The sequence below is a fragment of the Simochromis diagramma genome, unplaced genomic scaffold, assembly GCF_900408965.1.
Source record: "Simochromis diagramma unplaced genomic scaffold, fSimDia1.1 OVJJ01000463.1, whole genome shotgun sequence".
In the NCBI taxonomy this organism is placed as follows: Eukaryota; Metazoa; Chordata; class Actinopteri; order Cichliformes; family Cichlidae; genus Simochromis; species Simochromis diagramma.
In genome coordinates this window covers 3,264,235-3,289,840 of record NW_024386941.1, presented here as the reverse complement: position 1 = coordinate 3,289,840, position 25,606 = coordinate 3,264,235, and the positions used below count along the sequence as shown (strand labels likewise).

General features: G+C 40.1%; 1 protein-coding gene across 15 annotated transcripts in view; it reads left to right on the top strand.

The window, feature by feature from the left end:
* tenm4 (teneurin transmembrane protein 4) overlaps positions 1–25,606 on the top strand; it is a 145,748-nt gene that overhangs the window by 76,826 nt on the left and 43,316 nt on the right. For 10 of the 15 annotated variants that reach the window (XM_040037449.1, XM_040037446.1, XM_040037460.1 and 7 more), the window contains 9 exons: positions 1,816–2,030; positions 3,141–3,351; positions 6,679–6,780; positions 7,443–7,637; positions 9,146–9,346; positions 12,693–12,878; positions 15,743–15,769; positions 19,526–19,672; positions 22,032–22,248. In XM_040037449.1, the coding sequence (XP_039893383.1) occupies positions 1,816–2,030; positions 3,141–3,351; positions 6,679–6,780; positions 7,443–7,637; positions 9,146–9,346; positions 12,693–12,878; positions 15,743–15,769; positions 19,526–19,672; positions 22,032–22,248 (1,501 nt within the window). The remainder of the gene's footprint in view (positions 1–1,815; positions 2,031–3,140; positions 3,352–6,678; positions 6,781–7,442; positions 7,638–9,145; positions 9,347–12,692; positions 12,879–15,742; positions 15,770–19,525; positions 19,673–22,031; positions 22,249–25,606) is intronic. The other 5 variants (XM_040037452.1, XM_040037450.1, XM_040037455.1 and 2 more) reach the window with 1 other exon arrangement.

The window sequence follows — 25,606 nt, the reverse complement described above, 5'->3', positions numbered from 1 at the left end:
CATCTGGTGTGCCATGTGTAACCCTAAGTGTCCTAGGGGTAGTTTGTATGGATGCCTGTTTTAGTCGACTCCACAGCTGAAATTAGCTCATCTACATGTGCAAACAGATGTTGCCCTTTCCGCAGAGTCCAATAAGTTGTATTATGGAGCATATGGACAATTTTTAGCAGTAGATGCGCTAATACCTGAGTGGGTAGTAGCATTAGAAATCCCGCTCTTCTATAATTACAATTTTCACTTTATTACTTTTCCTTTTTACTATCAAAGTACTGATGCATTTCTGTTTTATCAAGTATTTTCAGTCCCATACCCCTGCAAACATATGTACTTTCTTTCTTTTGTAATACAATGTAAAGGTGGGATTATGTGTAACATGTAGGGCAGGGGTGCCCAATCCCAGTCCTCGAGAGCTACCGTCTTGCAGCTTTTAGATGCATCCTTGCACCTGAATCAAATGAATGGCTTGTTATCAGGCCTTTGCCAAACTTGATGGCATGCTGAAGAGGTAATCAAACCATTTGATTCAGCTGTGTTGGAGTAGGGATGCATAGCTCTCGAGGACTGGATTGGGCACCCCTGATGTAGGGTCTATAAAGCACCTTGAGGCAACTGTTGTTGGATTTGGTCCTATATATATATATTAAATTGAGTTGAATTAAAATATAAAGACAGAATGCAATAACTTACTTATCACTGAAATTCAGTGCTTAATAGAAAATAGGACATAGTGAAAAATACCAAATATTGCGGCTGATTGATAATAAAAACAAAAACACAGGGCAAAGGGACATATTTGCAACTTTCTGGCATTACCTTGTCTTTTAATTGCACTTAATTGCACAGCATTTACTATAGTTTCAAAGAAATACATATTTTTTTCCATTAATAAGTGATTTTTAGTTACTTAAAAATTCACGATGTCTTTGTATTTTAGCACCCAAACTTTTTAATAAAGTGAAATAAGCCAGACCTTTCATGAAAAGGTCATTGTCTGGATGGGAGCATTTGTTGCTTCAAAACCTGCATTTGTTGTTCAGCGTTTATAGAGCCTTAGCTGAAGTTTCATCTGTGCACTAATCCACCTCCATATCATCATGGATGCTGGCTTTTTCGGTTGAGTTTGAGCATTAATGATAAGCCAGATATTTCTCCTCCTCTTTAGCGCATATACATATATATCAAGTATATTTGATAATGGTTTGATTATTTGATGATGTGTATATATATAGTATTCGCTGGATTCTACTAATTGTTCAATAATCGACTGAACAACTGATCATGAAATCCCCTGTTTTATTTTCTTAATAGTTCATCCTTTGCATTGAGTTTTTATGCTTCACAACTTTTGTTTTGTTGCACTTGTCCCCAATTTTTTGAAACATGGTGATGGCACCAAACCAAAAAACACTATCTCCGTTCATGATACAATTTTTTGTACTGAAATGAATAATGCTATTTCATGTTGAAATGTATTTTATCGTGATCATGATCATCATTTCTTTTTAACAAAAATATTTTTTCTATTTGCCATATCAGAAGACTCAAAACAGGACACTTCAAAAAGTAACTGGATTTTTGTTTGAAGACTATATTTGCTTTCTTTTGTGCTCTCCCCTCTAGTGGAATTGTGACTGAAATTGCTGGCAGTGGTCGGAGGGTTCATTCATTATATTTTTTCACTGGCTGTCAGCGGCGTGATTGAATATCTGTGATATGGTCAGACTATCATGCTCCAGCAGACTGAGTCCCTCTGCCATCCACATGGTGGATTAATGGTGTGATCTCTTTGACCGATTTACTTTGTGTGCAATGCAGGCAAATTGGACAGCTTGTTCCCAGATGACAGCTATATAGATATGGGAGAGATTGACGTGGGGCGTAAGGTCGCACAGCAGATTCCTCCTGGTATCTTCTGGAGATCCCAGGTCTTCATTGATCATCCCATGTACCTAAAGTTTAACGTGTCCCTAAGTAAAGATGCCTTAGTGGGGATCTATGGAAGGAGAGGTCTTCCTCCATCACACACACAGGTAGGCAATATTTACATGTCACTGATGCTGTTACAGTAAATGTATTCTACTGCACTTATTAATAGTATGACAGGTGAGTGCAGAATCTAAATGGTCGATGCACTTAGCATGTTTGAATGTTTGCGATGCCAAATCCCGTTACTCAATGTTGTGTTTTGTTTGCAAAAGACAATGGTGTATTGTAAATGTGATGTTTTATGAAACAATTTCCAATCATGCCTGCATTGTACAAGGATTCTTCTTCTTTTCCCCATTCTTCTTCTGCCACAGAATATAAATTGGGATATTGTTTAAAAGAATCTATCTAGCCATGTAGGAACGTGTCATGAATGCAAACCAATTCCGAGTTTTCTCTATTCTATTAAAAATCGCTTTCTTGTTGCAGAAAGGATTTATGGAAAACTTCTTCAGGTTCAATACCATCTGAGAGTCGCACAAAAATATTGGGCAGATTTTCCGTCTGTATATAGCCGAGAATGAGACATGTCATGTTATTAATCATACCTTGCCACTTGCTTCGCACAGTTGAGATTACTTGTGTAAATGCAAGTGCAGTTCAGCAAAATTGTTTATAGCATGAATTTTGTTTCCGCTAATGTCCAGTGATATTGATTTTTCAGTCAGCCAACAGAGTTGCCTGTTTCCTCTATTTATGCTTCAAAGAAAATCATCTAGAGTGGAGTTTTCGTAATGTGGCTGATTACACATAGAATGGCAGATGAGTCAAGATTCCCTTCCTTATGTAAATGAAAACGAAATGCCGTCTCATTGGTATTCATTGACTCAAAGCTGATGTGAAGCAAATCGGTGCAGATGTTATTTGGTAAACACTAACTTTACTTTAATTCCTCCAGCTTCCCTTTTTTCCACTGTAATAGTTTCAAACAAGGCTTTTATAAGATATGCGGACTCTGAAATTATCTCAGCCCATCCAGCCACGATGTGCCAAGACTTAACTCAAGCTCCTCTAGAATGATGAGTTATTCATGCAGACCAAATGATGCTCCACTATAAAGAGGGCTGAAAGCACTCAAGTCTCATGTGTCACTCTAATGGTGTGTCTGCGGTCCATCCATCAGTCTTTCTCACTTTCTGTGTTTCTGTCTGCAGTTTGACTTCGTGGAGCTTTTGGATGGGCGGCGGCTCCTGGCTCAAGACATCCATGGTCTGGAGGGGCCTGTGGCTATGCAGCGAAGCCTAGTACCCATCACTACACATGACACAGGCTTTATCCAGTATATGGACACAGGCATCTGGCATTTGGCCATCTACAACGATGGAAAAGAAACTGAAACTGTCTCCTTCCTCACCACTGCCATAGGTGGGTGCCCTGGGCATGACCTGCTGCTAAAACCTGTAATAGCATACCGTAATCCCTATAATACCAACCAGGAGCGACTTTACCACAAACAGCATAGACTTGTAGGCCATGAGTCAGAAACACTGAGAGTTTAAGAGCCAAGGAAAGTGCAGGTTAATCAAGGTGAAGCTGAATATTACAAAATCAGGACATCAGTGCTATCCCACCATGCCCCTGAGTAGGGCATTGAGAGATCATAATATCCTCATTACCCTGAGTGTCTTCCAAGCGAATCAGGGGTCCAGCTTCTCAGAACCATTTGCATACAATTCAAAGTATGATTGTACCCTCCTGCTAGTGCCAGTTTTGATCACGATTTGCTCCAATTTCCATCTACTTTCCATATATCATTGTAGGAAAGATGTTTCCCTCCTCTAACTGTGTGGCACGCGGCTGTGTTTCAGACATACGTCCTTCTTTGTGGAGGTGACTTCATTTTGTACGCTCCTCTTTGTTCTCCCTAAAGCGCCTTTGATTAGCACTGCTGTATCAAGCAAGGTGTGAGAGGGCCTAAGGTGTCGACTTTCACGGGGATGGCAGCTGGGAGCTGTTCTCACATGCTCTTTAATTAAAAGCTCCTGGGCCAGAGTCCATCTGTGACAGGGGCTGTGCCAGGCAGCAGATCGATGAGAAGCTGTCCTCAACACCAAGTGGAGACAGGCAAGAGATGCACTATGCCCTCCCGCTGTGCCAACAACAGCTGTAATTCAATACTTAATATATGATATGACACAAAAAGGGGGAGTCAGGGCAGTATGTTTACTCGTGCTTATTTCTTCTTGACTGGGTGTGCATGAAGCCCTCCTGTGGTTTACATAAGAGAAAACATAACTAGGTAAGGTAGTCTGGGGTGGGGCGAGAACTCTGTCTCGATTGAGTCGTATTGGAGCTGATCTGCTCACAGGAGCTCAGAGGGAGGCAGAGGGGCCCTTTTTTAAAATGGGTCACCGGTTAAGTGCCCTTCAGCAGAAACTGAATCTTACCAACTGCCTCACTTGTATTGAGCCGTGGAGAAATGGAGTTGACCTTCAAGTAGAACAGCCCAGGTATAGAAATATATGTGAACAATATCGAACAGACACACTCAGAAACACCAGCAGCATTGTTTAAAAGACACTAAAAGTTAAATTATTTCTGTGTTTCTGACAATGCTCGTAGAAAAAATGTATATATAGATCTTTTTCCTTGCCATCAGTGTACTCTCTATGTGCAGCAAATGAAAGGTTTTCTTGGTGCACATAGCCATGCCATAATACATCTGGGGGGATGGAGCGTCCGTGTCTTTAATCTGGGTTGCTCCTCATTACTTGGCTGTGACTCCATGGCAATGTGAAATGTGTCCCACTGAATGTTTTGTATCACAACCCTCTGGAGCATGAAGCCATTTGTCCCTGCTGCCTGGTGCCAGAAATGCTTCAGCCTAGGCACAGCAAAGCAAAGGGAAGCAAAAACCCAGCACCACTGTCTTACTCTATGTCCCGTTTAACTCTCCAGCAGAAGTTCTTTCTGTACACAACCACCCATCATCCAAAGGTATTGAGCAACCTTAGAGAGCATGGCAAGTCGCTGATTAAACTTGCCTACTGTGCACTACTCTGTCCTCACCGACTGGAGACCCACACAATAGTTAGCTCCCCTGATATGAAGGGTAATGAATTTCAATGAAGCTCTGCTTGAATCCATGATTTATGCGCTGGCCTATGTTGAGTGTGTGGCTAAGAGATATTCAGGGCCTCCTTTCCATGCTCTCAGAGGAATCAGCCAATAGACATGGGCAATGTGCAGTCTACTAAACTGCAGCATTCAGAACAGGAGCACTCCAGTTCATGATTACTTAATTAAATGTGTATGTTGCAATGTTACAATGTTGCTCACCTATCAAATATCTCTGATATAGATACAATAACCTCTGTTATTGATGCTGGTATTCTAATGTCAGGGTATTGCGTTTGAATATCTCAGAGCCTTTCTTTATAAAAAATAATGGTAACCTATTTGAATCTATTGTATAAAGTGCAAATCTGGAATGTAATTATAAATCTGGGTGGGAATTGTTGATAGCTGGCTTGTAGACATCTCATATTCCTTTTCCCTAACCTTCAATCACTGCCCTACCTACACTGCTGGTCTCTGTAGCTTTGAGCAAAAAGTCCAAGCCTGCTGCTATAGTTAGATGTTCTTGTTGGAAGCCATCAAAACCTCACCAAAGTGCTGATTGCCTCAACCATGCCAGAGGATAGTTTCTCCTGCATCCCTTCACTAACACAAAATGGCAAAGGCAAGCCTGCAGCACATTAGATATCCGCAGCATTTCTCTGCTCGCTGCCTCCTCCTCCTCCTTTTTGCTGTATCTCTGGTCTGCCTGTATCTCTTTCTCCCTCCTCTCTTTGTCTTTTTTTTTCCTCGGTCTTGCATTGCATCCTCAGTGATGATTGACTCTCCAGAGTAAAGGGAAGCTGAATCCATGGCTCACATTTCTAGCCATTTGTGGAGCACAAGAGATTCTTTGTTCTGTAAGTTTTGCCTCAGAGTTTCTGCTGCCTGAAGGCAATGGACAAGATTGAATATTTTTCAGCACCATTTCAGGCTTAATTCAGTGAGCATTGTGCTTCAGATTCCTGCTGCTGTCTGCAGAGATCAGTGGTCAGTCTTATTTCTAATAAAAGCAAGTGCCGGGACATGGTTCTGTAGCACAAATAACTGTTTTGCCAATTAATTTGATTTAGTTAGAGGGATTGCTAGAGGAAAGCTTGGAAAGAGTGTGCGTGCTTTGCTGATTGTTTGCATCAAAGTGCCTCAGTTTAAAGCCATACAGTTAATTGCAATGGCCACGTCCAAACACTGCATGCAAAATGTAAATGACAGTGTAATTTATAAGAAAAACTTACAGTGTAAAACTGAGATCACAGAATAACTCACGATGCCGTCAGATTTACCAGTCACAGCAGATAAATGCGGGTTCCAGAGTTGCAGACACTGTGCCATAAAAGAGTTAATTAGGCAGCTAGTACATGTGGTACTTAAGAGACTTTAATTCCTTTGTAACTTTTCGTAGAAGCCTGAATAATTAGAACTTGTACCCTTTTAGTGAAAGCTCATATTTGTTGTGAAACATTAGTAACACTCAAAATGTTTTGCATTGAAAAAGAAATGTTGACAGGATTGGATCCTCCATGCTTATGACTGTCATTAGCAAAGGGATAATAATCAACCCAAAGAAAATGAGTGGGAGGAAAATTGTTTTTCAAACCACATTACTCAGAAAATCTTTTGATTGCTCTCTTGCAGACTCTATTGATGACTGTCCCAGTAACTGCTTTGGGAACGGTGACTGTATTGCTGGAACATGTCGCTGCTTTTTAGGATTCAAAGGACCTGACTGTGGGCGAGGTGAGTCACTATCTCACTCATGTTACCTCTGTTAATCATTCAGATGCATTTTCCAATTTATATTCTCTGCATGGCTCGAACAAAACAATTTTACTCCACAATTGCTTTAGTTGTACTTAAGACCTGTTTTATTTAATTAGGCAGTAATACTCGAAATGGTTCAGTACTCATACTGGAGTATTGGGTTGCATATGAAAGAACTCTATAAAAAGCTTTAGATTATAGGGCTAGTATTCACTCATTCTTTCAATTATTAAAGAAAGGCTCTATTAGTTTTTCTCCACATAAAAACAAATTCAGGCAGTGTGTTAGAATGATGGTAGGTTGTTTTTGTTACCTCTTTACACATACTGAACTGCCATCTGTTATCCATGTGTTGATCAGCACCATGCCTGACACTTTAATTCAGCTAATTTTTGTTCTTATGTTTTTTACCAGCCATTGTTAAGACGTTAGATATTTGTTGGCTGCTTTTGTTAGAATATATGGCACATCTGCTCTAGATGCCAAGGTACAGTAGTTTGTGCTAAATAATATTTACCAGACAGGACACCCTTTAACATTTTGGTCATTGTCAGAGCGAGGCTTTAACAAACACTCACTATTCTTTGTGCATGAAGAAGTCCATTCAGATGGATGTATGCTGTCTGCTCTTTTCAAAGCTGCCTGTCCAGTGCTGTGCAGTGGGAATGGTCAATACCTAAAAGGTCGCTGCATGTGTCACAGCGGCTGGAAGGGCTCGGAGTGTGACGTTCCCACCAACCAGTGCATTGACATCACTTGCAGCAACCACGGGATCTGTATAGTCGGGACCTGTATCTGCAACCCTGGCTACAAGGGGGAAAACTGTGAAGAAGGTGATTGTTTTAATATGTCATGGTTATGTATCCTAAACTAATAAAATCCTACATAATGTGGCTGCTGTAACCACCATCTTAGCCTGTTAGTGCTTGACATTTTACTCATAATGGGAATGGCTATTAAGTTGGTATGGCTTACAGTCTGTTGAGTAGTAAAGACAGGACATCCTCTATGAAGAGCATTATAGCCATAACAGTTCATAATCCGCATCCTAGGTGACTTTTCCTGTATAAATCATGGCTATAAGGCATTATGTTAATGGAAACAGTCCATTTATTGTCTGAAATTCTGAAAAAAAGTCTGATGTTAATCTTCTGGGAACTTCAGATTCATCCTTTGCTGGATAAGGCTTGACCAGATAAGATTGAAGGAGCCATTGTGTTTGTCAGCTCTTGAAGGCTCTCATTTCAAGATGAAAAATGGACCCTGGGAGTTTGATAAATGGGGGTTTCTGACATCCATAGGCCCCCATTCTATTTTAGGTGGAGCGTTAGCCATAAGGAGTGGAGGGGAATGTGGACGAGAGCCCTTTAACATTTTTACCTTTCTTCCATATGACCTTCAGCCACAATGATTAATTGCCAGGAGAGAGTTTCTTGTCAGTTAGCCTCTGATCTTTGTGCCTTGTGCCCAAACCATCTGCTAAGAGGCAAGAGATCCTGTTTGTCTTACTATAACAGCCTTTATAGCCATTTATGTCATGGTAAAGGGGAGCTGCCATGCCGTGGCCTACAGCTCACAGTGACTAGATATTGCTCGTGCTTGGTGCCCGTTTGCCATCTGTGTGTACCATGTAAATATTGTTTGGTAGAAAAAAAAACATTAATATTCTGATCATACTCTCCCACAACTCTTGTTCCTTTCAAAGTGAACACTCATTTAGCACGTCAAGGGAAGGCATTAATTTGATATTTGTTGACTAATTGAACTTGTACGGTGTGCACTGAGACAGTGTACAAAAGCCACTGCATGGGAAGCAAATGCAAACTCTTCAAACTGTCTAGAAACTAGAGTTGACTATCTAGTTTTGCCTAGAGGTCTGGCTGTTGCCCCAGGCTTTCCTTACCATTCCTGTACATTCTGTTAATGGTTTTGGTTTATTCAGCTTTGAATTATGCATTATGGTGGCTTTGATTTGCGAGAAACATGCTCTTATTAAACAGCCTTCGCTCTCTGAGAGGATTTTTTGCTGTGAGATAATGGGAGGGTGCCAGCACAAGCGTGGGCAGTACCTGTAGTTTTGTGCCATGAGACATACTGTGAAAACAGCCATTTAATTAGCTTCTCTGTAAATCTTGTCACTGATTTTTGAAAAAAAGATGGACCTCCTTGAATAATTTACCCCCATTGGACACGAGCTAAGCTGAGTGCATCTGCAGCTGAACTGCAGCCTATTCCAGTTGCCATTGTACTTTGGCTCAAATAGAGATGCCAGGTTGCCTCTGAAAGAGAGAAACAGCAGGTGACTAGTGTGTCTAACACTCTCTCTTTGGAACCTTTTTAGTGGACTGCCTGGATCCAACATGCTCAGGCCGAGGGGTTTGCGTCCAGGGAGAGTGTCACTGCTTTGTCGGGTGGGGAGGGCCAGGATGTGAGAGCCCTAGGGCCTCCTGCATGGACCAGTGCTCTGGACACGGAGCTTTCCTGGCAGACACAGGAACCTGCAGCTGTGATCCCAACTGGACAGGCCATGACTGTGCTACAGGTGAGTACTTCACTCAAAACAGAGTAAATATTGGCGAAAGCCCTTCTCACAGGCCAGTGCTGATTTAACTCTGATTAGCAAGTAAAAAGAAAAAAGCAGTGCATCCACAGAAAATGTTGCCTTCAGTTCAGTTAAATGTTTCTTAGTGCGGAATATGAGCAGGACATACACAATTATTAATGTAGCTTTTCAAAGACAGAGAAAAAACAAAATGTAAATACTGAAGTAGTTTATTACTTATATCTTGGCATCTGGTCAGCACTGAGAGTGAATACGGTAGCACGCGTTTAGTAGCTAATATAATTATAGGTGATATGTATAATAATTTTCAGGTTTAATGGATCACAACAACAAAATACCTTGACATCTCTTTTAGTGTACCTTTGGTAATTGCTTTTATCCTTTCAGAGGTAAATATTTGTTACTTTCTTTAAAGAATATGGCTCACATAAAAGCCATAATTATTCTCATCAGTGATCAGTAGGAGGTCCTTCGATGGCTATCAGATTCTTTTGATTTGGTTCTAAATGTAATTCTCTTACAAATGGTTGTAGTTGTAGAAAAAAGAAAGACAGATAACAGAGATGTTGTCAGAGCCATGATCTAATGCAAGTTTTCGCTCTTTTTTGAGTTCTGGATTTCTTTACATCGGTGTATTGGTTCACAGCTGACTTTTTTCCTGCTCTGAAGCGTTGTTCCTATTGCGTTCATCTCGTCCATGGGGAATGCCCTCTCTTGTTATTCAAAGTGTAGAAACAGCATATGATACAGTTTCATAGCTAGAATATACCTTCTACAGGATGTAAGCACGAAAAAAAGGTTTTGTGTTTTTTACAATATAGGTTACAAGTAGATTCTTAAAGTGCCGCGAAACATAGGTAACATCAGATTTGCACTCTGAGAAGTCTAACCAAATTCACATTAAAGGAAAAAAAATATTTTTTTTGTCTAAACATGAAGAATTTAAAAATTCACTCGACATATAAATGTGTTTATATTTGTTGACTGTATTTGTAGCAGATGGAAGTTTCAGAGAGCTCCAGCTCAAATTTGTTTATACAGGGACCAGAACAATTTTCAGTATTTGCATTTGCACACAATTTGGATCCTCAGAAAATATTTTTGAAAAGACTATTTTAATACACCAGTCGCTTTGCTTCATGAATCCTTTTATATTCTTGGCAGACGCAATGACCTATTAGGTAATCCTGAGGATTTTATGGGGAAATGGGCAGTTAGTCTGAGTTTGCCTCACAGAGAAAAAAAGCTCTGCAAATGATGATGAGCTGGCTTTTTATTCTCCTTTATCCTGCTCATTGTAGAGTTTTCTGTGGTCTAATACGACACTAAGCTTGGTGGTAGGGTAGTATAGTTGGCACCGATAACCTTTCAGACATGGCAAAGAAAAAGATGGAAAGCTTTCGATACATTTTTCAAGATTCTTTATCGCCTCTTGCACTATTCTTATAAGTCAGAAACTCGTTTTCTCGTGTTGCTTTGGGACAGTACAGCCTAGGTGAGCACGGTTGGTATAATGCTGTTAGTAGCCATAAAACAATGCCTGAGGTTTTATGTCCTTTAATATGTGTGTTTTTATGCCATTTTTGCTATTCCTCCACCCAGAGGAAAGTTTGTTTACTCTGTCCTTTAGTGCAAATGGTAACTGCCATCATGGGAATGGGGGTATTTCTCACTGAGGGCTCCTCTGGCCACAGATAATGAGGGTTTGCCTGCAGGCTGTAATTGGATCTTTATCATGTTAAAGGTTTCTACTTTGTTCCAAGTGAACAGTTGTCTCACAGTCAGTTTGAGTCTGTTTTCTCTGACCACTGTGTGTTGTAATAACTGGTTGAGTTTATGGGAGAGGGGGGGATTGTGTGTGGGGGGTTTTTTCTTCGCATTTTTCTTGATTTTTTAAAAAAAATATAGTGTTCTTGAGCTCAATCACTGTTGTTTACTAATGTTCACTATGCTCATTACTACTTCCTTCTTAACTGTAATATTTTTTCAGAGGACGTAGAAGGTGTAGTTTGACAGAAAATATTTTATTCATAAAATGATTTATAAGCTCTAACTATTCCGTGTTTGCATGTGATTTCCGTTTGTTTGTATGTTGGTGTGCATAAGCAGTCTGTCAGGCACTAATACTGCCAGCACACTTTACCTAGAAATCAAAAGTCAGATGGAAAATCAGCATTTGCATACTTTGTGCTGAGCTGTAATTAGCAGAAGAGAGTGATTCTGATAAAAGCTTTTTAAGCTGGTAATGCCATGTTATGGTTTGTGGCTGAAAATACCACTCTGATTTAATTTGTAACAATGGCAAAATAGGCACTGTAAAGGCGGTAATTGACTTATTACAAGATTTTACCTCCAGTTTGGTCCCCTGTGGTCAAATTTGAATTGGCTTGGCTAATAAGCCAGGAATACATGGCTATTGTTCATCGTTGCCCATACTGCTAAGCCCCTTTTATTACAAAGTAGTTAATAAAGAGGTTAACATTTCAATGAGATTCATAAGTAATCTGTCAGCGTTTAATTTCTTTCAGCTTTCAGCTTGTCATACTCTCCCTCGAGTTCATGTGATGAGGGTAATGTCCCAGGCTCTATCACACCCAGTCAGGGAGGTCTTTCAGCTGCCACACAATAGCATCAGCCAGGCTTTACAGCAGCGCTGTCTTTCAGTCTCCTTCATTGCGTCAGTGTACTTCTTCCTCTCGCGTGCAGCACTTAGAGAAAATGAAGAAGAAAACAACCCCCCACCAAAAACCAGTGTATTCATATCCTCTGCTTCAAATCATTTTGTGGAATCTTGCCTCCTTCCTGTAGACCACAGTAGAACATGTTGCAAAGCTTTGACCGCTTCGTGTACAAGAAGGGACATAATGTTTACAGTTTAATCAAAATGGCAGAAGTGACATTGTTGCCACTTCTACAAAAAGTTTCAGCTGAGCATTTTTTCCTCTTCACGCCTTTTGTAGCACAAAAAGCTAAATTTACAAAAGAGGAGAAGAGGAGAGGAAAAGAATAAGTCTGCTAAGGCTGCCACAATCCTTGTCTTTTCTTGGTAATGGACTTATTAGATTTGTATTGTCAAAAAGGATTGCCCCTTATGAGGTGCAGGAATTTCTTTTCAGCTGCCATCAGACAAGGTAGTGGAGCGTGGCTGCCTTTCCTTGACAATAAATTCTGGATTTGTCTTTTTTTCACCCTTGTCGCCTTGTCCCATCACCGCCTTGTCTTCCCTTTTCCATCCCACTTCCACCCCCTCCCCCCTCCTTTTCTTTCTTTCTGTCTTCCCCCCGCTCTCTTTTTTTGTCCCTTTCTATTTCTCTGTCTCCCACAGAGATTTGTGCATCGGACTGTGGTGGTCATGGCATTTGTGTTTCGGGCACCTGCCGCTGTGACGATGGCTGGATGGGCACTGGGTGTGACCAGAGGGCGTGTCACCCACGCTGCAACGAACATGGCACTTGTAAGGACGGCAAATGCGAATGCAGTCCGGGTTGGAACGGAGAACACTGCACTATTGGTAAGATGGGAATAGGTTTTGGGTTTGGTTGGGGCGGGTGGTGTCTCTGTGTTTGGGAGGGGTTTGGGAGGCCAACAAAGGCAAAGACTGACATTCTGCCTGCCTATGTGAAGGGAAGGGTCTAGGTGGAGAAGAGTGGGAAAAGCATGCTTAATTGAATTTGTGCAACTCAGTAAAGCATGAACAGGTTTACTCAAGGATCTGAAGCTTGCCTTCATGCATTTTAATGTGGGAATGTGCTAAGGTGTCCTTTCATTTTACTCATCCTTTTCCTCATCTTTTTCTTTGCTCCCTTTCCGTTTACTATTAATTTCAAATGCTTACACGTGAGTCATTGTGAGTAGGTCAACCACTGCTTTTCGCTGTGTTTATGCTAGCGATTGTTCCCCTCCAAACACTTGCAAAGTAAGGTTTTCAAAACCTTGACTGAATGTCAAGAGCTTTCCTGAAAACCTTGGCTCACATAAGCCAGTAGAAAGTTCAGCCTACTAGAGTCATTATATGCTGTGTATTTTGCAGTGGTTCTATGCTAGGAATAGTTCATGGATTGATCATTTTGGTATAGTTTTTGTATTTTTGGGGGTGAAAAAAGAAAACAGTTTATAATTAAAAAGAGCAGCATGGTCTACACAACACTTTAGATTGAAAATGTGCTTTCAGCATGTTTGCTTTGATGGAGGTGATACTCCCGCTGTGAGCATTTTTCTGTCACCGGGAACTGGTGACTGCAGTAATATGCAAACATCACACAGCCCCCAAGTTGTTATCATAACTAAGCAGTAGTTGACCTCTGTTTGTGACCTGTCCTCTTTGTTTCACATGCCCTTGTTTGACAGGATGGCATGAAGATAATTTAGTTCTGCTGTTGGATTTCTGAGGTTTGACAGTTTCATTTTAACTTGAGGTCATTAAGAGAAGTGTTTTAATGCAGTTAGCTTTCTGATATTTCTGATATTTTGTGTCAACGCTGTCAAGCCTCCATTAAACTTCAGAGAAAATCCACAGGATATGCTATGTGATGTCTGCTTTGCAAGACTGCAACTTTGGCATTCTGTGTTCATGTATGGATGCATCTCTTCTCTTCTCTTCTCTTGATAATATTGGATAAGCTATTTGAATGGATTTATAGAGCTATATAAAAGATGTACCAATCAATTGACCACAGACTGCAATTGGCTGGCAGCCTGGACCGGTGACCAGCCAGTTAGTCTTATATATGTCTGATTACAAGTGGATCCACTTCATGCATAGATAACACAGCCCGACAGACACGCTAACATGTCATTAGTGTGTGTCTGTGGCCATAAGCAAGTTTTTTTTTTTTCTGATTATTGTGGAAGACGCAAAATTCACCAAACCTTTGTAGCAATAAACGTGACACTAGCTAGACTGAAGCCAGCAGACTAAGTAAGAGTCTCAGTATGAGTAGTGAAAATATCTAAGCCGTTAACATGAAAATTATGGAGATGGGTAAAAAACCGAAAAGGGTTGATGCCCTGTTATCTAGTAATAAACCTTCTGAAAAATAAAGTAAGTAATTTAAATCTAAACCTATACATATTAAATACATTTGTATATGCTGTAATATAAACCTGTTGCAACTGCTTTTTGTTTATTAAGGTAAAATATCTCGGGTAAAGGTGGGTGTACTGCAGAAAGCGCACCTCTGTCCAGTAGCACACTTTATTTTCACTTGTTTAACTTAAAGAAAATTCTGTGACTCAACTTCTGTTGGGGGAAATGTGAAGTTTAATTATTTAATTATTAAAACCTAATTTTTACATTGACAAAAAGTTAATTTGTGCAAGTATGTGCTGTCAGTTATAGTTTTCAGGAAAAGAAAGTACTATGCGCTAGTATTCTAGCACTTCTTATATACCCTAAGAGTATTTCACTCCATGTTTACTTCAGTGCCGTTGCAGAAACAAATGTCTCAGTGGTATACAGTATGACACATTCGTCTAAACAGAACTACCAAACGGAGTATGTGTTAAAATAAGGTCCGCAGCAGTCAGCTTTGTGTTACTAATATAGGAATAGAATTAAACTAAAGCTCTGTCACTGTTTGCTGACAGCTGTTACTGAGCAAGGTGCCAAATGGACAAAGATCTTTTTTTCTCACAGTAGTCTCATGCATATTTTGAACCAGGGCTGCATGAGCCTTGACTCAGTTTGTGAATGTTTTATACACTGGCTTTACATTATTGATGGGGCTTTTATAAGTGCCATATTGAGATCCCCACTGAACAAGAATATTCTTCCATGTCGTCTATTTAGAAGCTAAAGATCTCGATTTGAATCAATTTTCATTATCGAGAGCTCCGCGTTGGCCTCGAGCCTCAAGCTGTGGAGCACAGGAGATCCGATTTGGCCCGTGCGCTGGCAAAGCCTCTGGTGACCTTATCGTATATAGAGGTGTTTGAAGATTAAAAGCACCGTTTGTTGAACATCCTGACCTCCTGTGCAATATCGCTTAAGAGATTTAAGGGAAGTAACGTGTGCATCAATCATGTTGCCTTTTAAACACTCCCCTGAGACGTTCTGCCGATCTCAGCAGTTACTAAATAATGACAGATTTCACTTTTTTATCCTTTTGCTCGCTTCCTCTGACTCTTTCTCACTTTCATTCTCTTTCTCTGTGTTCCACAACTTTCCCTGCCTTTTTTCCATTTCCATCTCTCTCCTCTGTGTTGGTTCGTATTTGTTGTGTTGCTTGTAGTGCGTGCATGTAATGCTTCACGTCAGCATTTTTCGTCTTTTTTAATTACCTTTTGTACTGTAAACTAACACATTGCCTTGCTGTCCTGTCATGGAAGTGGCACTGTTCAGACCTCCCTTATATGTCCTGTCTTTTATCTCCCAAGCTCACTATCTGGATAAGGTAGTGAAAGGTATGGCATTCCTCCTTCCTTCTATTTTGGCCTCCTCCCATTGTAAATCCAGCCAGCATTAACAAATCATATGCACACACCATGCTTTTCCCCTACATTGACATATGCAAACACTATGCACTTCTTGTTCAACTCATTCTTAAGATCCCACATCTCCCATCAACTTTTATTTTACCATATTGTCACACAGTAATCTCCACTTAGCACTTTCGCACCTGGTTAGTGAATTTATGGGGCTTTCTTTATGTGTTGAGTAATTGGTTTGCTTGTATCCTTTCTTTCTCAATTGGGGGATGTTGGGAAAGGGCCTTTATAACCTGTGCCATGCATTATGAATGAGCATGCAGCTGTGAGAGGGGCCTGATAGGTGCTGAGGCCGCATCCTCTCTAATTAAAAGAGTTCATGGTCTGGTTGGTGCTGGGTAAGCAGGGGGTACAGGCTTTGCTGCAGCCCTGCCTTCCTGCCTCCAGCTACCCTTCTTGCTCTCACTGCGTCCTTGGTAATGGACCACCTGGCATAGGATGGTCTGCCAGAGGAGGTCTTCGAACACTTGCAAGCTCACGTTTGGAGCTGTTTCAGGAAGGATTGGGTAGAGCTCAGCAGGGACTCCTCTCTGAAAGGCATGCCAATTAAGTTGAAGTGGTGCCAATTGAAAGTGTATTTTTATTTATCCCTCTAATAAACATTGTGAGCTTTCTAATCATCTGTCTCTACTGGTTTAACCGCAGTTGTTTTGTCCATTTGTTCAGTAATAACACAAGAAATGACCATAAGTGCCTGGACACGAGGCTTCAGTGCACAATCTTGTTTTTATTGGAGTTCTAGACGAGTTTTTGTTTTACTTATAATTGCTGAGAAAACATTTGTCAACATGCCTTATACAGTAGTTATTGGCCGCTCTCCTAAGCAGCTGTTCACAGTTCATCAAATGTCCACGGCCCATGGACTGCTCTGTAGTGTGGACAAACAGCTCCAATTGAAAAAGCCTGAACCAAACTTATTTGCCTGAACCAAACTAGTTATTTAACAGGTTTAAATAATCAAATAAGGATTTGGGTTATTTGGTGAAATGTGTTCCTGATTACTATTTTATATTATGTTTTACTATTGGAAATATAGTTCTGTTTTGGGGTTCTTTTTTCATGGTTACAATACGACGTGATTGTAGCGCAGAATTTTAGCTTTAATCCAAGAGGTTTAACAGTAGTATTACACTGACCTTTTATAAATTATAGCCATTTGTATACATAGTCCTACATTTTCCGAGCCTCCGGAGTAATTAGAAAATTGATTAACATGCAGTTTCACAACCATGTGAGCTGCTCATATCATTATTTTACGACAGATTCAACAAATAAAAAATTTTTGGGTTTGATTAACATTTTGAACATGTATTCGGTAGCTTCTCGCTGGAATTCTCAAGGTTATGTACAAAGAAATGTTGATGCAAGTGAAGGAAAAGGCCATTGCATTCTTAAAAAAGAATAATAATATAATAGTAAGAAATTAACTTGAGCCCTAAAACTTTAGTAATGCGCAAAAGAATAATTTGGTACAATTTGTCCCAGAATGATGGGAAGTTGAAAAGTATACAGTAGTCAAAAGAACTGCTGTTGATCTGAAGCAAACCACACTGTCCAACATGGTGTAGACAATGTTATGGCATGGCTGTGTATGGCGTCCAGTGTAACTGGCCACTAGTGTTTATTGATCAAACTACTGAAAGAAAAGCTGGAATAATTCGAAGTGTACGGGGCTGTATCTCTGCTCAGATTCAGCAAAATGCGACAGAAATGATCGGGCGACTTATCACAGTGCAAATGGATAATGACCCAAAGTAAACTGCACAAGCAACTCAAGAGTTTCTCAAAGCCAGGAAATGGGATATTCTTCAGTGCCCAAGTCAGTCATCTGATGTCAGCCCAGTAGAGCATGCTTTTCAGTTACTGAAAACAAAAATAAAGGCAGAGACCCACAAACAAGCAGCCACTGAAGGTGGCTGCAGTAAAGGCCTGGCAGAGAATCTAAAGGAAGGAAGCACTGCATTTGATTACGACTATGTGGTGTAGAATTCACAAAGTCATTGCCTGTCGTGATTTTCACGAAGTATTTAAAACAGTGCTTATTTTTAAAATTACATTACTTTTTTCAATAACTGCATCAAATTGCTAGGAAAACCAGACCTGCTCTCTTCTAAATGAGACATCGGGTCTCAATGGGACCACCTGTATACATTTTTTATCCGGTCTTCCTTCTCTCACCCCACCTGGTCTCGGCAGATGGCCGCCCCTCCCTGAGCCTGGTTCTGCCGGAGGTTTCTTCCTGTTAAAAGGGAGTTTTTCCTTCCCGCTGTTGCCAAGGTGCTTGCTCATTGGGAGTAATATGAATTGTTGGATTTTTCTCTGTTTGTATTATTGTAGGGCTGATAATGGGGGACTATATAAAAATGACTGCAATTCCTAAACAGTGGATGCAATGCTTTTGTCATTGTTAAAACATTTGTGCACTTGAATCACATCTTGATTTATTTAAATTCTAAAAAGCAGCATTAAAGCAAAAAGGGAAGTGTTGCCTATGCCATTAAAAACATTTCTATGGGATAAATGTGCATAAGTAAAAGCAGTGTGGGCTGTTCTTTGAATTGTTTATACTATGACTCATGTCATAGTGTCACCTTTACTCTGTAGCTAACCGAGAGATCTACAACAGTCATCCCCCTAAATGCGTATACTTGTTTCTGTCTCACTACTGATCTTTCTCCCATTCATATGTCCACCAATCACTACACCTGTCTCTTCTTTTCTCAGTATCTCCCTCTTTTGCTCCCATTCTTTCTGTGTGATGTAAAAGCATACAGTAGAGAATGCTGCCCCACTGTCTTTAGTCGATAAAATGGGTCAGTTTAATATTCTTTCTATCAAGGCAGCCTTCCTGCAACACAAACCGCTGTTCAGATGTGTTTTTGATATCCTGTGAATTTACCCTATGCCTCTGTGAGAGGATACAGATCACAAGGTATCAGATAAATGTCGAAGAATGGGCAAGATCATCCTCTAATCTATGCCCTTGTAAAGATATAACCAAAGAAAAACATTGGAATATTGTACCTGTCGTTATGCTCCAGCCAGCTTTTCACTCCCTTGGGGTCACTTCCCCCGGAACAGTAGTTCTTGCAAAGCCTGCCTCTGCACAAAGCTACTGAGGTAACCTTTATCCATTTTAAACTATACTATTTTATATTCTTTTCTTCTTCTCATAATGACAAAACAAGCATTGTATGTTATTGATAGCTGAAAAGTGTCTTTGGACAGTTTATCAAATAATAAAATGAATTATTTTTTCAATAAGTAAAACACCAAACTCTTGTTTTTTTTCAGCGGACGGAAATACCAGCACAATACACCACTGCTCTCATTAACGAACTGTAGCGGCATAGATATGAGAGTCCAGTCCACTGTAGTAATGAGTGAATATTGATGTAGAAGATCCCGCTTATCTGATTTTACTGCAAAGGGATATTAGAAGCTTCACGGAAGGTATATCAAATTAATCAGCCTCTGCCGAGGGTCATTGTGGCTGCCCTCACCCATTTAAAATCGTATTGTTACCCGATAAATATTAGCTCTCACCTCACATTTTTGTCATTTTTTTCAAATTTGTAGTTTTCTTTTCCCATAAATAGCGTACAGTGTCCGTGTGTTACTGCTATTTGATTTTCATTGCCGACCTTTGTCTTTGTCCATTTTGTTACGCAGAGGGCTGCCCTGGTTTGTGCAATGGAAATGGTAGGTGCACTCTGGGTAACAATGGCTGGTACTGTGTGTGCCAGCTGGGCTGGAGGGGCACTGGCTGTGACACCTCTATGGAAACTGCCTGCAGTGATGTCAAGGACAACGATGGAGGTAAAGTCACAAACAACACACAATGGTGCCTTCTGACACTGGCCAGGCATCAACAGGGACTCTTAACCAGACATGATTTGACTATAAAATTAACCACCCTTGTGCTTGAGAATATCCTGTACGTACATTTATGCTTTCCAGGCTCAGTTGCTCTCTTATACAGGTGAAGTTGAGGAATGGCTTCCAGCCAGGCACCTGGACAACAGGTTTTTATTAAAAAGCAGAGTACCTGGCCCTGAGGTCTTGAACATTCGCCGGCCCCAGGAGGAAGTCTACGCTCTGCCCTCTAACTAGCCCTGAGCAGAGCCAGGCACACACACAGAGCCAGCCAGGAGGCTGCACCACTCTTGAGGCCAAGTGGGAGACGTGACTTCCTTTCTTCCAGACCTCATTCTGGGCTTGAGCTATGCACTAGCATCCCTTATTTATGCAGGGGCTGTTTGTCTTCCGATCACTGTACAGGGACCACACAGCTTTCAATAGTAAAAGGAGGGTGCTTCTGGGGATTTGACTGAATCCTGACAGCAGGGTTTATTTTTATCACCCATCTGGCCAGATAGGCCCCTTAAAGCAAAGGCTAGGGAGTCCAGTGACCCACTTCAGCAAAGAAAAGTGCAATGCACAGCAGCTCTCTTTGTCATGTATTCCTTAAATTACTGACAGAGAGCCATGAGTAATGTTACAAGTTCTGACCATCAAATAAGGAGGATATGTACACGCGTACACGTAAGAAACACTGAGTAAAGCAACAGGTCGGAACTGCTCTATTTTTTCTCACTGCTATGGTATATTAAATAAATTATATATTTAATTTTGACTCCTATTCATGTATATAAATTGTCTCTGTTTGTGTAATAATACAACAGGCAAATAAATAATCCTTTCTTGTCTAATTCTATATCAAGTAAAATATAAGGTATGAAGCCCTAAAATTTTAACAAGAAGAATAATATCCATAAAAAAGACAAATATACAGTGCAAAGTTTTGGGCATAAAGAAAACATATACTACACATGATACATTTATTAGACCATTACCCAATTTAAGGTTTTACCACAGCTGTCCTAAATTGACAGTACTGAAAATTTTATTTATTTTATTCATGTTCTTGTAATAGTCAATCTACCAGTAAGCCTAAGTTTGTTAATCAAAATATTTTTAATGCTAAAATATATTTATTGTTGTTATCCGCAAATGTTAAAATTTACTATTTTACAAAAGAAACAAAGTAAAACATGTTATTATTATTTTTTGATTAACACAACAAATTAGAGTTGTTACATTTACAGCCTCTTGAATGTGATGCTTGATTAATTTGTGAGAAAACTCCAGTGTATCAGCTCAAGTTTGGGTATAAAAACATTAATTCAGTTTGTTACTTCCCTAATTAACAGCAATATATTTTTTTAATTTTAGCTTATATTTCTGAAATATTAATTTTCTCTTATTTTTTTTGGACAAGTGGTCTAATAAATTTGATGAGCTAATAGCAGAAGCACAAAGTAACAGACAAGGTTAAAGATGGAAACACAACACACTCATCCGAGGACACACAGTTGATGAATTTCGGACGCATTTGAAATTCAGCAGTGCCAAAAAGCAGCTGGGCTCCGATAGTTTCTTATGGGAGACTTTGAAACGATCTTTTTAGAACATTTTGTACATTTTATTGCAGTTCTGTATGCTTTCTGACTTTCAAGATGATAATTTGCTCCAAACTATTGTTTTTTGATGTGGAGCAAACTAATCATAGTACAAAAAAACCTTGAGTTGTGATAACAAAAGCAGCAGGTACTCTTGCTTACTTTCCCTGATTAATGTAAATTTAATACAAGTCTGTTTGTTCGACAAAGGTTTGCAGCCAACAGTGCATGGCAGGTCCTTGCAGGTTTTGGGCTACACTTCTGCAAATGGAGCTGGGAATTTTGTGAGAATAAATGATCTTCTGGGTTCTGAAAAATGCAAACAAATTCTTATCCATCATCCGAGCTGTCCCAGATTTATTCCGCTGCATAACAATACTCTCAAATGCAAAGCCCTAAACAACTTGTATCAACTTATCTGCCACCTACATTGAAAATATGTGGGCAAGTGTGACTAGGATAAATTATTATGTTTTAAAGATGCAGTGTAGTGACAGCAAGCACCAATTTGATTTTTTATTTATCTTTACTGTATTTTATATTACGTTAATGGCTATATATATATTTTAAAGTTTTATTTCTCAAAGCATTCGTGCTAAACACACCCTAAAACCAACTTTGAGCAGTACTTTATACTTTCTTTTGCCAGGTGTGTGTCTAGGCTGTTGTTTAATGAGTCAGTGTTTGTGTGTTTGTGACTTCTTTGACCTTGTCAGATGGCCTGGTGGACTGCATGGATCCAGACTGCTGTCTGCAGGCAACCTGTCACACTACCTCCCTGTGTGTGGGCTCCCCGGATCCCCTGGACATCATCCAGGAGACACAGATGTCCTCTGCACAGAGCAACCTACAGACTTTCTATGACAGGGTGCGCTTCCTTGTGGGCAGGGACAGCACCCACATAATCCCTGGAGCAAACCCCTTCGATGGCAAGTGAGTGACTTTTGCATTACTCTCACCAGACAGCACCCAGCGCAGCCTTCTCTAACCAATTCTCTTAATAATATAACCAGAACCAGCTACGGTATTGGGTTGAATTCCCTTTTTATTCTGCATCGTCGTTTGTTGTTCATGCTTAAGATTCTTGTCAGATTCCTCCTGGTTGAGCCAGTCAAATTATCAGTTGATGCTCCAGTGAACTCAACAGTTGTGTTATCGCTTTTTTAAGTAATGACATTTGAGGTTCAGGCATAAATCAGTGGATTTTACTTCTAATATAGGCCGCTTCAAATTACTGCGCTACAGTTATAGCACTGACAGATCTTAGTAGATGTAAATTATGTGCTTTTTAAAATCCAGATGAAAATATTTGCACAAGGGAGAGGAGGCAGCAGTCAGTGGGGGCTGAAAGTAAGGCTGAAATGAACGATGAGGCTTGGAGGATGATGGACAGATGATGATGGACAGACATAGAATGTGGCAAAAAAGAAGGAGAATTCCCTACAAAGAAAGGCATCTCATATTTATGTATTGTGATTACTTTTACGGTAATCCATCTGAGGCCCGCTCCCAGAGGCAGAGCTCATGACACCCCAGCCATGGAATCTGAGATCCTTTCATATCAGGCAGGAAAGCAGTCAAACTCCCATTAGGTTCCCCTGCCTCTGTTTTCTTTTGTCTCCTTCTCTTTTCATCTTTAAACGCTTGTGAGGCTGCGTCACTTATTTGCATCTCACTCGCTTATGTATCTCTCTCATCTCAACTTATTATACCCACGTGACAGAACGAGACAACAGCCTAAAGAAAGTAAATTGAGAATATTTGAAAATGTTTTGAAAATGGTATTAAAATGTGACTCAGTAATGGTTTGTTGGTTTTTAAATTTTTTTTTTTAGGTGTTTTAACATTTTTTTTAAGCAGACCATTTGTACTTTAAAAAAACATGTTAGCATTGGGTTCTTGTTAACATGTGAAAATTATGCCAAATTTGAATTAATTTAATTCTTTCAAACACCAGTGTCAGTAAAGGCTTTAAAAAAATCTCTGTGATTTGCATCAGCAAAGTAAAGTATGGCTGATTTTTAATTTTTTGTTTTTTTACTTTTGCAGTAGCGTCAGCTGATACTTAAGAGAAGCGGTGTGACATTTTCCCTCGTTGACATTTTACTAGCTTTCAAGAACCACTCAACATTTTGCAGTTCTTCACTGGACAGAGGAAGCGGCATAGAGGATTGAGTAATACTCTTGTCTCTCTCACAAGATGCAGACATAAATAAGTAAAATGAAGAATCCAGAGATGAGCTGCAAGATTGGAGGCCTCGGCTCACCTAAAAATATCAGTGATAATCTATTATTCATGCTTGGTATTCATTCCCCACCCACTGACAGATATGAACAGTTATGACAGGGAGCTCTGGGCTTCAGATGAGCCTTAAAGGCACGGTCTCAGCATCTTCCTTCCTGATATGCCTGCCCTGGTCACCCGATCATCTGGCTATTGATCCTCTAACCGCTTCCTTGTGCTAGTAGACATGTTGGACTTCTATTTCTGATGTTTCCCACCGCAAAAAGCTGCAAAGGTGCCACTGAATAAAGCATCTGCCACTGCATGAAACATCTTGATTCTCCACCATGACACATAATACAAGAGACTGCCTATGCCCAGCAGTTGATGGTGACCAGAATAGTAAACAGGAGCTTTGTCCGCGGAACAATTTGGGCAAAGATTGATAGCTGGCATATAATAGCGAGGCAGAAGCCATTTACTCCATTTACAGGCGTGCACTTGTATTATTTTATTTAGAACTCTTTTATCAGCGTTAAACCATTAATGTCAGAAAATCTCTTGTTTGTTTCCTTCTCTGTGTGTCCTAGCCCTTTTAGCAGCATAGTATATTTGGAGAGCTAAAAATTTATATCGACGTCTCCTCGTTTTCCCCTGTTCAGCATGCTGTGTAACACGCAGACAGGGAAAAGAGAGGGCTGCAGTGACATGCTTACAGTTTCATCAGGATTTCCCCTGTAATCAATTCATTTGCGTGGGCAATGATGTTTCCGTTGCTTCCGAGTTAATGGTACTATTTATTAGCCGTGGTCATTGAAGGTTCTCTATAGTTAAAGCTGACACGCAGCTTTTATTGTATCTGAGATGTCAGTGTGAGAAAACAATGTAGCTTCCTCACAATTACACAATTGTGAAAGATGGTATTTTCAAATTATGCTTCAAATGTTTACCGTTTAATGTTTACTACCATTATTTTTACCTTTTTTTTTTTAGACGTAGATCAAAAGCTCTCCTTTTGTCATTTAGTTCTTATTGTCTTGTAAATTAACCAGCCAGTATTTTGCTGTAGTCATTTGGATCGTCACCATAAATATCACCTGAAGGAAACCTGATGTTTTTTTTCCTATATAGAGTAAGTTTAAGACTTGTTCAAGTGAGCGGTGAAAATGACATCTGACACACTCCACTGTGACGTCTGACTAGATAAGCTAAACTAAAGATTATTTCATACTGGATCCAGGGCTTCACTTGTGTATTTTTTGTATAACATGTCCTCTATGTGCAGATGATGTATGATAAACTGGAGTTTGGAGATACTGTGAAGTCCCTTTTTCTCTTTGCGAATCCCTTTGGACTTGTGAAATCTCACAAAGGATGGAATTTTCTGTAGTGAATTCTTCATGCTTCCTTTGCCACTCTGTCTCAGGGTTTTATTTGATGTCAATATTTAAATCATTTGTCTTGACAGTGAGGAATCAGCTTCCGATGTGGTTCACAGAAGCAGGAAGGCGATAGTTCCGCTTTCACAACTCCATCTCAAGAAAATGGAGACGGCTGAAACTTCAAACACGACTAAAATAAACTATTGCCTTGAATGATTAAATGTAGACAGCCAGATCAGTGCTGGGTTAACTTTGGTAATAATTCTATGTAAATGCATCCTCTTAGATATTTGGGTGTAAGCCCAAGGATTCAGAGCAGTATCTCCTTGCTTGTTTACAGCACAGTAGTGGACAGCGAAGGTCTTCTGAAGGAGACCTGGCCTAATTAACATAAAACAGGGTTCCTGGGGACCAGGATAGTGTAGGGTGAATGATCTTGCCTCTGGTAAGGACATGTTGAGGGCAGCTACTAACACGCTAGTGTTAATTGTTTCCAGTACGTGGCAGTGTTTAAGACCCAAATGTATTAAAAATAGCCATGGTCTAATGAAGAAGTGACAGTAAGGCATTTGTTAGGGGACCAATTTTTTGCAAACGACTACAGAAACAACGGCTGACCATGAGTCGGGCCTTGATAATGACGAGGGTAAGAGTCGACGAGGGAGACGTGCTACAGCAAGGTCTC